This window comes from Anolis sagrei, chromosome 4 (assembly GCF_037176765.1).
Source record: "Anolis sagrei isolate rAnoSag1 chromosome 4, rAnoSag1.mat, whole genome shotgun sequence".
Lineage (NCBI taxonomy): Eukaryota > Metazoa > Chordata > Lepidosauria > Squamata > Dactyloidae > Anolis > Anolis sagrei.
The window spans coordinates 3006921-3019847 of NC_090024.1; the positions used below are offsets into that span (position 1 = coordinate 3006921).

Genomic DNA, 12927 nt, shown 5'->3' on the forward strand with positions numbered 1-12927 from the left:
GTCAGGATTGATCCTCAGCTTGTTCATCCTCATCCAGATTGTCACAGTGGCCAGGCACTGGTCCCGTATTGCAGGGGCTTCTTACTTTCAGGGGATGCCTTATATTTAGCAATTCAGCAAAACCTCTACTAGGTCTTATTTTCAGGGCATGTCTTATTTTCAGCAGTGGGTTAAAGCACTGAGCTGCTGAGCTTGTTGATCGAAAGCTCGCAGGTTCAATTCCGGGGAGCGGCGTGAGCTTCCGCTGTCAGCCCTAGCTTCTGCCAACCTAGCAGTTCGAAAACATGCAAATGTGAGTAGATCAATAGGTACCGCTCCGGCGGGAAGGTAACGGAGCTCCATGCAGTCATGCCGGCCACATGACCTTGGAGGTGTCTACGGACAATGCTGGCTCTTCGGCTTAGAAATGGAGATGAGCACCACACCCCAGAGTCAGACATGACTGGACTTAATGTCAGGGGACTACCTTTACCTAATAATAATAATAATAATAATAATAATAATAATAATAATAATTAATAATAATACCTTGCCACCATCTCCCCCAATGGGGACTCGGGGCGGCTTACATGAGGCCAAGCCCAAACAACATATTACAGCAAAATAAAACCAAAAACATAACCAACAAGCAACATCATAATTACATTAAAAACATATGAATACATTAACAATATAACATTACAATAAACACAATCACAGTGACAGTGGGCGGGCCACATGCGCAGGACAAAATGTTAAAAAAACTCGGGTGAGATAAGAAGAAGAGCATGTTATTTGCAAGAGGGAGCTCATGAAAAAAGGGTTATGGAACCAAGCTTTCCCACTTGGGGAGCGGGGGGTGTATTCCAGTGACAGAAGCATTGAGGGGAGCAGTAGTGTCATGTTGTGCACCTACTCACCAAAGGTGCAGCGGAAGAGCCAGGTTTTAAGGTTCTTTTTAAAGGTTTCTAGGGTAGGAGCTTTCCTGATCTCTCCAGGTAATGAGTTCCAGAGTCGGGGAGCCACAGAGGAGAAGGCTCTCACCCTTGTGCCCGCAAGGTGAGCTTGTGAACCTGGCAGGGGTGAAAGGAGGGCCTCCCCCGAAGATCGAAGGGTCCAGGTTGGTTCATGGAGAGAGATACGGTCATGAAGGTAGGTGGGTCCCAAACCGTTTTGCAGTACTTCTCAACCTGGGGTCCCCAGATGGTTTTGGCCTTCAACTCCCAGAAATCCTAACAGCGGTAAACTGGCTGGGATTTCTGGGAGTTGTAGGCCAAAAATATCTGGGGACCCCAGGTTGAGAAACACTGATTTAGGACTTTATAGGTGATAACCTGTACCTTGAATTGGGCCCAGAAAATAAACGGCAGCCAATGGAGCTCCTTAAACAGGGGGATTGACTGCTCCCTGTAACTAGCCCCGGTTATTAATCTGGCTGCCGAACGTTGGACAAGTTGTAGCTTCTGGGCTATCTTCAAGGGTAGCCCCATGTAGAGTGCATTGCAGTAGTCCAGTCCAGAGGTAATTAAGGCATGGACCACCATGGTCAAATCAGACTTCACGAGGTATGGTCGCAGTTGACACACAAGTTTCAATTGTGCGAAGGCCCTCCTGGCCACCACCGACACCTGCGCATCAAGCGTCAGCGCTGAATCCAGAAGGACCCCCAAACTGCGGACCTGTGACTTCAGGGGGAGTGCAACCCCATCCAGCACAGGTTGCCACCCAACACCCCGGTCAGATGGGCAACTGACCTGGAGGACCTCTGTCTTGTCAGGATTGATCCTCAGCTTGTTCATCCTCATCCAGATTGTCACAGCAGCCAGGCACTGGTCCCGTATCGGAGGGGCTTCTTACTTTTGGGGGATGCCTTATATTTAGCAATTCAGCAAAACCTCTACTAGGTCTTATTTTCAGGGCATGTCTTATTTTCAGCAGTGGGTTAAAGCACTGAGCTGCTGAGCTTGTTGATCGAAAGGTCGCAGGTTCGATTCCGGGGAGCGGCGTGAGCTTCCGTTGTCAGCCCTAGCTTCTGCCAACCTAGCAGTTCGAAAACATGCAAATGTGAGTAGATCAATAGGTACCGCTCCGGCGGGAAGGTAACAGCGCTCCATGCAGTCATGCCGGCCACATGACCTTGGAGGTGTCTACGGACAACGCTGGCTCTTCGGCTTAGAAATGGAGATGAGCACCACACCCCAGAGTCAGACATGACTGGACTTAATGTCAGGGGACTACCTTTACCTTTACCTTTTTAAGAAAATGTAGTTCCCTTTGTTTGTGTACTCAATGTAGCTAGAGTCGGTGTGTGTCTACTTTCTTTCTCTGTATGGCTCTGTAGTATTCTCTGTCTCAATGTGAACAAAATCAAAGAACCTTTTAAAGGCTTTCAAATGTTTCAAAAGTATTTATGACACGGTTGGGTCAGGGACCCTTTAGGGCACCTAGAATTACGGAGTCATTGATTGCAAAAAATCTCCGGAACAGCAGAAAACAAACCTTATAGAATCATAGAATCCTAGAGTTGGAAGAGACCTCCTGGGCCATCCAGTCCAACCCTATTCTGCCAAGAAGCAGGAATATTGCATTCAAAGCACCCCTGACAGATGGCCATCCAGCCTCTGCTTAAAAGCTTCCCAAGAAGGAGCCTCCACCACACACCGGGGCAGAGAGTTCCACTGCTGAACGGCTCTCACAGTCAGGAAGTTCTTCCTCGTGTTCAGATGGAATCTCCTCTCTTGTAGTTTGAAGCCATTCCCCCATTGCGTCCTAGTCTCCAAGGAAGCAGAAAACAAGCTTTCTCCCTCCTCCTCCCTGTGGCTTCCTCTCACATATTTATACATGGCTATCATATCTCCTCTCAGCCTTCTTTTCTTCAGGCTAAACATGCCCAGCTCCTTAAGCCGCTCCTCATAGGGCTTGTTCTCCAGACCCTTGATCATTTTAGTCGCCCTCCTCTGGACACATTCCAACTTAGAGTCAATATCTCTCTTGAATTGTGGTGCCCAGAATTGGACACAATATTCCAGGTAAAGTGGTCTAACCAAAGCAGAATAGAGCATGGGGAGCATGACTTCCCTGGACCTAGACACTATGCTCCTCTTGATGCAGGCCAAAATCCCACTGGCTTTTTTTGCTGCCACATCACATTCCTGGCTCATGTTTAACTTGTTGTCCATGAGGACTCCAAGATCTTTTTCACACGTACTGCTCTCGAGCCAGGCATTGTCCCCCATTCTGTATCTTTGCATTTCGTTTTTCCTGCCAAAGTGGAGTGTCTTGCATTGTCACTGTTGAACTTCCTCCTCAGTGGGACATCCTTCCAAATCATAGAATCATAGAATCATAGAATCAAAGAGTTGGAAGAGACCTCCTGGGCCATCCAGTCCAACCCCATTCTGCCAAGAAGCAGGAATATTGCATTCAAATCACCCCCGACAGATGGCCATCCAGCCTCTGTTTAAAAGCTTCCAAAGAAGGAGCCTCCACCACACTCCGGGGCAGAGAGTTCCACTGCTGAACGGCTCTCACAGTCAGGAAATTCTTTCTCATGTTCTCCAGGCTAAACATCTCCAGCTCCAAGAGATTTGTGTTTCTGAAACTTTGGGTCATTTTGCCCTCCCTGCCCTTTGCCCTCTGCTTACAAGAGGAAGATGCCCCGCTGGTGGTTCCTCATGGCGCGGTGAGCGGCCCAGGAATCGATGCCCATGCGGCGCGGGAAGATCCCCTCCGACTGGAAGAGCTGGGCGGCATCTCGGGGAAGGAAGACGTTGACCGTGTCGTAGGTGCCCACCGTCTCCCTGGCAAAAGAGGCGAAAGAGACATGAAGCTGTACAGTCAATCAGTGAGAGTTATCTGCACAGGGTAGCCTGGCTGCTGTTGCCTGGAGGCACCCTCTGTTTGGCCCTTGATTGCTTGCTTGCTGCCTGGAGTTGCTGAGTGATGTTCTTTATCTACTGTCTACTGTCTTGATTCTGGAGTTTTAAAACACTGATACAAACAGACAAAGGTTCTTTCTCCCACTTTGGACATTATTCCACAGGTGTCTTTGTATGTCTTTGTGTATATATTCACACATACATCACTTGCTACCTTTATGCATGTACCCTCACTGATTGACTTTGCAGCTTCATGGCTGCTCAATGCTTTTCAAGCTTGCTTACTGCAACATTGCAACTTGCTTCAGACAGACATGGGTTCTTTCTCCCACCCTAGGCATTATTCCACACACACACACACATATATAAATTACACACACTCCTCTTGCTACCTCTATGTAGGTACCCTCACTGATTGACTTTGCAGCTTCATGGCTGCGCAATGCTATTCAAGCTTGCTAATTGCAACACTCACACTTGCTTCAAACACACAAGGGTATACACACACACACATACACACACTCCACTTGCTACTTCTATGCAGGTACCCTCACTGATTGACTTTGCAGCTTCATGGCTGCACAATGCTATTCAAGCTTGCTAATTGCAACATTCATACTTGTTTCAAACAGACAAAGGTCTTTTCTCCACCTTGAACATTATTACACATACACACATACACACACACACTCCACTTGCTGCTTAATGCTATTCAAGCTTGCTAATTTCCCACAGACCTCCATGCACTTGCCTCATTTCCAACAGACCTCCATGCATGTACTCTCACGGATTGACTTTGCAGCTTCATAGCTGCTCAATGCTAGTCAAGCTTGCTAATTGCAACACTCAGACACTCAGACTTGCTTCAGACAGACAGGGTTCTTTCTCCCACCCTAGGCATTATTCCACACACACACACACACACACACACACACACATATATATAATCACTCCACTTGCTTCCTCTATGCAGGTACCCTCACTGATTGACTTTGCAGCTTCATGGCTGCTTAATGCTATTCAAGCTTGCTAACTGCAGCATTCCCACTTGCTTCAGACAGACAGGGGTTCTTTCTCCGACCCTAGGCATTATTCCACACACACACATACATACATACATACACACACATACATATAAATTACACACACTCCTCTTGCTACCTCTATGTAGGTACCCTCACTGATTGACTTTGCAGCTTCATGGCTGCTCAATGCTATTAAAGTTTGCTAATTGCAACATTCATACTTGTTTCAAACAGACAAAGGTCTTTTCTCCACCTTAAACATTATTACACATACACACACACACACACACACTCCACTTGCTACCTCTATGCAGGTACCCTCACTGATTGACTTTGCAGTTTCATGGCTGCTTAATGCTATTCAAGCTTGCTAATTTCCCACAGACCTCCATGCACTTGCCTCATTTCCAACAGACCTCCATGCATGTACTCTCACTGATTGACTTTGCAGCTTCATAGCTGCTCAATGCTATTCAAGCTTGCTAATTGCAACACTCAGACTTGCTTCAGACAGACAGGGTTCTTTCTCCCACCCTAGGCATTATTCCACACACACACACACACACACACACACACACACATATATATATATATACACAGTATAATCACTCCACTTGCTACCTCTATGCAGGTACCCTCACTGATTGACTTTGCAGCTTCATGGCTGCTCAATGCTATTCAAGCTTGCTAACTGTAGCATTCCCACTTGTTTCAGACAGACAGGGGTTCTTTCACCGACCCTAGGCATTATTCCACACACACACACATATATAAATTACACACACTCCTCTTGCTACCTCTATGTAGGTACCCTCACTGATTGACTTTGCAGCTTCATGGCTGCGCAATGCTATTCAAGCTTGCTAATTGCAACACTTACACTTGCTTCAAACACACAAGGGTATACACACACACACATACACACACTCCACTTGCTACTTCTATGCATGTACCCTCACGGATTGACTTTGCAGCTTCATGGCTGCTCAATGCTATTAAAGTTTGCTAATTGCAACATTCATACTTGTTTCAAACAGACAAAGGTCTTTTCTCCACCTTGAACATTATTACACATACACACATACACACACACACACTCCACTTGCTACCGCTATGCAGGTACCCTCACTGATTGACTTTGCAGTTTCATGGCTGCTTAATGCTATTCAAGCTTGCTAATTTCCCACAGACCTCCATGCACTTGCCTCATTTCCAACAGACCTCCATGCATGTACTCTCACTGATTGACTTTGCAGCTTCATAGCTGCTCAATGCTATTCAAGCTTGCTAATTGCAACACTCAGACACTCAGACTTGCTTCAGACAGACAGGGTTCTTTCTCCCACCCTAGGCATTATTCCACAAATATATATATATATATATATATATATATATATATATATATATCTCACTCCACTTGCTACCTCTATGCAGGTACCCTCACTGATTGACTCTGCAGCTTCACGGCTGCTCAATGCTATTAAATTTTGCTAATTGCAACATTCACACTTGTTTCAAACAGAAAAAGGTCTTTCCCCCACCTTGAACATTATTACACACACACACATACACACACACACTCCACTTGCCACCTCTATGCAGGTACCCTCACTGATTGACTTTGCAGCTTCATGGCTGCTCAATGCTATTCAAGCTTGCTAATTGCAAAATTCACACTTGCTTCAGACAGACAGGGTTCTTTCCCACCCTGGACATTATTACACAGGCATATATACACTCCACTTGCCTCATTTCCAACAGACCTCCATGCAGATACTCTCACTGATTGGCTTTGCAGCTTCATGGCTGCTCAGAATAGAATACCAAGCTTGCAAACTTTGAGTTTTGTTTGTTTGTTAAAATGCAATACAACTGTTTTGGTTTGCTCCTGACATGGTAAATAAATAAATGACAGTTCTGTGTGCCAAGTTTGGTTCAATTCCATCATTGGTGGAGTTCAGAATGCTCTTTGATTGTGGGTGAACTATAAATCCCAGAAAACAACAACTCCAAAATGACAAAAGCAATCCCTTCCCCAACCCCACCAGTACCCAAATTTGGGTGTATGGGGTATTTGTGCCAAACGTGGTCCAGTGAATGAAAATACATCTTGCATATCAGATATTTACATTACTATTCCTAACAGGAGCAAAATGACAGTTCTGAAGTAGCACAAAAATAATGTTATGGTTGGGGGTCACCACAACATGAGGAATTGTATTAAGGAGTCACTGCATTAGGAAGGTTGAGATGCCACCTAAATGATTCATAACAGGAGCAAAATCACAGTTATGGAGTAGCAACGAAAATAATGTTATGGTTGGGGGTCACCACAACATGAGGAACTGTTTGCGGCTTTTGGAAGGTGGAGAAACACAATTATAGGACTTGAACCCAGTGACAAAGCTGGGACCATCTAACTTCTACTTCTAGTGAAGCAGAGGTGACTTGTTACATGACAATTCCTAACAGGAGCAAAATGAAAGTTCTGAAGTAGCAACGAAAATAATGTTATGGTTGGGGGTCACCACAACATGAGGAACTGTATTGAGGAGTCACTGCATTAGGAAGGTTGAGATGCCACCTAAATGATTCCTAACTGTAGCAAAATCACAGTTATGGAGTAGCAACGAAAATAATGTTATGGTTGAGGGTCACCACAACATGAGGAATTGTATTAAGGAATCACTGCATTAGGAAGGTTGAGATGCCACCTAAATGATTCATAACAGGAGCAAAGTCACAGTTATGGAGTAGCAATGAAAATAATGTTATGGTTGGCGATCACCACAACATGAGGAACTGTATTAAGGAGTTGCGGCATTTGGAAGGTGGAGAAACACAATTATAGGACTTGAACCCAGTGACAAAGCTGGCACCATCTAACTTCTACTTCTAGTGAAGCAGAGGTGACTTGTTACATGACAATTCACAACAGGAGCAAAATCACAGTTATGGAGTAGCAACGAAAATAATGTTATGGTTGAGGGTCACCACAACATGAGGAACTGTATTAAGGAGTCACTGCATTAGGAAGGTTGAGATGCCACCTAAATGATTCATAACAGGAGCAACATCACAGTTATGGAGTAGCAACGAAAATAATGTTATGGTTGAGGGTCACCACAACATGAGGAACTGTATTAAGGAGTCACTGCATTAGGAAGGTTGAGATGCCACCTAAATGATTCATAACAGGAGCAACATCACAGTTATGGAGTAGCAACGAAAATAATGTTATGGTTGAGGGTCACCACAACATGAGGAACTGTATTAAGGAGTCACTGCATTAGGAAGGTTGAGATGCCACCTAAATGATTCATAACAGGAGCAACATCACAGTTATGGAGTAGCAACGAAAATAATGTTATGGTTGGGGGTCACCACAACATGAGGAGCTGTATTAAGGAGTCACTGCATTAGAAGGGTTGAGATGCCACCTAAATGATTCATAACAGGAGCAACATCACAGTTATGGAGTAGCAACGAAAATAATGTTATGGTTGAGGGTCACCACAACATGAGGAGCTGTATTAAGGAGCCACTGCATTAGAAAGGTTGAGATGCCACCTAAATGATTCATAACAGGAGCAAAATCACAGTTATGGAGTAGCAACGAAAATAATGTTATGGTTGAGGGTCACCACAACATGAGGAACTGTATTGAGGAGTCACTGCATTAGGAAGGTTGAGATGCCACCTAAATGATTCATAACAGGAGCAAAATCACAGTTATGGAGTAGCAACGAAAATAATGTTATGGTTGAGGGTCACCACAACATGAGGAGCTGTATTAAGGAGTCACTGCATTAGAAAGGTTGAGATGCCACCTAAATGATTCCTAACTGTAGCAAAATCACAGTTATGGAGTAGCAATGAAAATAATGTTATGGTTGAGGGTCACCACAACATGAGGAGCTGTATTAAGGAGTCACTGCATTAGGAAGGTTGAGATGCCACCTAAATGATTCCTAACTGTAGCAAAATCACAGTTATGGAGTAGCAATGAAAATAATGTTATGGTTGAGGGTCACCACAACAGAACGAACTGTATTAAGGAGTTGCGGCATCTGGAAGGTGGAGAAACACCATTATAGGACTTGAACCCAGTGACAAAGCTGGTACCATCTAACTTCTACTTCTAGTGAAGCAGAGGTGACTTGTTACATGATAATTCCTAACAGGAGCAAAATGATAGTTATGAAGTAGCAACGAAAATAATGTTATGGTTGAGGGTCACCACAACATGAGGAACTGTATTAAGGAGCCACTGCATTAGGAAGGTTGAGATGCCACCTAAATGATTCCTAACTATAGCAAAATCACAGTTATGGAGTAGCAACGAAAATAATGTTATGGTTGAGGGTCACCACAACATGAGGAGCTGTATTAAGGAGTCACTGCATTAGAAGGGTTGAGATGCCACCTAAATGATTCATAACAGGAGCAAAATCACAGTTATGGAGTAGCAACGAAAATAATGTTATGGTTGAGGGTCACCACAACATGAGGAGCTGTATTAAGGAGTCACTGCATTAGAAGGGTTGAGATGCCACCTAAATGATTCCTAACTGTAGCAAAATCACAGTTATGGAGTAGCAACGAAAATAATGTTATGGTTGAGGGTCACCACAACATGAGGAGCTGTATTAAGGAGCCACTGCATTAGAAAGGTTGAGATGCCACCTAAATGATTCCTAACTGTAGCAAAATCACAGTTATGGAGTAGCAATGAAAATAATGTTATGGTTGAGGGTCACCACAACATGAGGAATTACATTAAGGAGTCACTGCATTAGGAAGGTTGAGATGCCACCTAAATGATTCATAACAGGAGCAAAATCACAGTTATGGAGTAGCAACAAAATAATGTTATGGTTGAGGGTCACCACAACATGAGGAATTGTATTAAGCGGGGTTGCGGTATTAGGAAGGTTGAGAACTGCTATATGGGATGTAACCAGAGCGTGAACTACTGTGGCCAAGTCAGACTTCTGAAGGTACGGGCGCAGCTGCCGCACAAGCTCCCCTGGTCTCCGCCGAAAACTGGGGTTCTAGGCTCAGCGATGAGTCCAGGCTCACTTCCAAGCTGTGAACCTGCTCAGGTTGAGCATCCTTCTCCACTAAGATAGAACCTCTCTCTAGGAATCTATAAGTTCTGCAGTGCCTCCGCTTCGCCAAGCTCAACATTAGGATCTGAGGCAGACACTGACCTGTAAATGGGCCCCAGGTTCTGGAAGTTCCTCTGCATGACGCGGTGGAAGTTCTGGAAGCTGTTGGTCCTCCAGAACTGGTAGAGGTTGACCCAGGCGTTGCTCCCACTGCGGGGAATGGCCTCGAAGGGCAATGCCTTGGTAGCCACGGCGGGGGCCACTGAATGGCAAGGCTGGCCCGACCAGAACGAACGGGGGAAGGACCTCTGAGAAGCAGCCCAGGACCTCAACCGCCGACCGGCCCCCATCTCCACCAAGGCTCTTCTCTGTCTGCAGTTCCACCGTGGGTCCCCAGCCCCATAGGGAGGCCCCTTATATCCCCACAGCCAAGGACAGCCACCGCCAAGGGCAGACTCCCCTCCGCCTCCTCCTCCTTCTGCCGTTGCTGAGGGGAAAGTCCTGCGTCAAGCTGTAGAGAGGGAAGGGGCACCTCGAGGACATCTAGTCCACCTCCTAGGAACATTATAACACAGGCATGGGCAAACTTCAGCCCTCCAGGTGTTGTGGACTACAACTCCCACAATTCCTAACAGCCGATAGGGTCAATCCATTCGAACCCCATTTGACCAGGCAGGAAGACACAATCCAAGCCCTCCCAACAGACATCCCACCCTGAATCAGCTCTTTTTTATCCTCAGGAAGATGTTTCTAAATTTTTCAAATGTTGTTACATAGTGTGATCCTACAGACGGAAAGGAACCCCTCCAGTACAACCCCCACTGCCATAAAGGGGGACACTATCTAAGCCTTCCCGACAGATGGTCATCCAGCCTCTGTTTAAGAACCCCCAAAGACCACGAGGCCTTCGCCCTCCAAGGCAATCCATTTAACTATCAAACAGCTATTACAGTCATGACATTGTATTGTCGAAGGCTTTCATGGTCAGAATCACTGGGTTGTTGGTTTTTTCGGGCTATATGGCCACCTTCTAGAGGCATTCTCTCCTGACGTTTTGCCTGCATGTATGGCAAGCATCCTCACAGGTTGGGAGGTCTGTTGGAACTAGGAAAAAGGGGTTTATATATCTGTTGTATGACCAGGGTGGGACAAAGAACTCTTGTCTGTTGGAGCTAGGTGTGAATGTTTCAACTGACCACCTTGATGAGCATTTGATGGCCTGGCAGTGCCTGGGGCAATCTTTTGTTGAGAGGTGATTAGATCATAGTATCATAGAATCAAAGAGTTGGAAGAGACCTCATGGGCCATCCAGTCCAACCCCATTCTGCCAAGAAGCAGGAATATTGCATTCAAAGCACCCCTGAAAGATGGCCATCCAGTCTCTGTTTAAAAGCTTCCAAAGAAGGAGCCTCTACCACACTCCGGGGCAGAGAGTTCCACTGCTGAACGGCTCTCACAGTCAGGAAGTTCTTCCTCATGTTCAGATGGAATCTCCTCTCTTGTAGTTTGAAGCCATTGTTCCATTGCGTCCTAGTTTCCAGGGAAGCAGAAAACAAGCTTGCTCCCTCCTCCTCCCTGTGGCTTCCTCTCACATATATATCCATGGCTATCATATCCCCTCTCAGCCTTCTCTTCTTCAGGCTAAACATGCCAAGCTCCTTAAGCCGCTCCTCATAGGGCTTGTTCTCCAGATGTCAAATAATATACTGTGTCCAGGTTGGTTCATCAGGTGTTCCGCAATGGCTGACTTTTCTGCAGTGCTTGATGGCTGAGTTAGTCTGCAGTGCTTCCATCTTCTTTCATTCGTGTTTGGAACTTTCCTAGTTCCAACAGACCTCCCAACCTCTGAGGATGCTTGCCATAGATGCAGGCGAAACGTCAGGAGAGAATGCCTCTAGAACATGGCCCTATAGCCCGAAAAAACCTACAACAACCGAGTCATGACATTCTTCCTAATGTTTAGGTGAAAGCTCTCTGAATCTGCTCTTGGTTTTAGCCTGAATTTTAAAGGCGCTCTCCTGGGTACTGAATGCAAACCCCTCCAATATTTTCTATCTACTTGTCCGTGTATGTGTACCCATAAGCAAACCTTATTGAGTTCCATGGGACTTGATCCCAGATGGGCTGAAACCATGGATCCCGTGGAGGAAGTCCAGGGTGTTTTGCTTGGAGTTAAAGAAGGTTGAAGCAGGTTTCTGTATTTGGAAGGAGGTCTTCTAGAGTAGCACTCTGGAAATGGGAGTCCATGGACTAATCTGGAAAGAAGGAAGGAAGGAAGGGAAGGGAAGGGAAGGGAAGGGGAAGAAAGAAAAGGAAATAAATAAAGAGAGAGAGCTGAAATTAGTGAATACTAATATGAAGCTGATCCTTAGAATGTTTCCAGGGGAAGGAAGGAAGGAAGGAAGGAAGGAAGGAAGGAAGGAAGGAAGGAAGGAAGGAAGGAAGGAAGGAAGGAAGGAAGGAAGGAAGGAAGGAAAGAAGGGGAAGGGAAGGGGAAGAAAGAAAAGGAAATAAATAAAGAGAGAGAAAGAGAGAGAGCTGAAATTAGTGAATACTAATATGAAGCTGATCCTTAGAATGTTTCCAGGGGAGGGAGGGAAGGAAGGAAGGAAGGAAGGAAGGAAGGAAGGAAGGAAGGAAGGAAGGAAGGAAGGAAGGAAGGAAGGAAGGAAGGGGAAGGGAAGGGGAAGAAAGAAAAGGAAATAAATAAAGAGAGAGAAAGAGAGAGAGCTGAAATTAGTGAATACTAATATGAAGCTGATCCTTAGAATGTTTCCAGGGGGGAAGGAAGGAAGGAAGGAAGGAAGGAAGGAAGGAAGGAAGGAAGGAAGGAAGGAAGGAAGGGGAAGGGAAGGGAAGGGAAGGGAAGGGAAGGGGAAGAAAGAAAAGGAAATAAATAAAGAGAGAGAAAGAGAGAGAGCTGAAATTAGTGAA

General features: G+C 45.5%; 1 protein-coding gene across 1 annotated transcript in view; it reads right to left on the reverse strand.

Moving 5' to 3' along the window:
• The window catches only part of LOC132773556 (cytochrome P450 11B, mitochondrial-like), a 30134-nt gene extending 19791 nt beyond the window's left edge, over positions 1 to 10343 (reverse strand). The window contains exons 1-2 of the mRNA XM_060772798.2: positions 10096 to 10343; positions 3624 to 3779 (exon numbers count right to left, since the gene is read on the reverse strand). Coding sequence (XP_060628781.2) covers positions 3624 to 3779; positions 10096 to 10343 — 404 coding nt within the window. The remainder of the gene's footprint in view (positions 1 to 3623; positions 3780 to 10095) is intronic.
• Positions 10344 to 12927: the final 2584 nt, after the last annotated feature.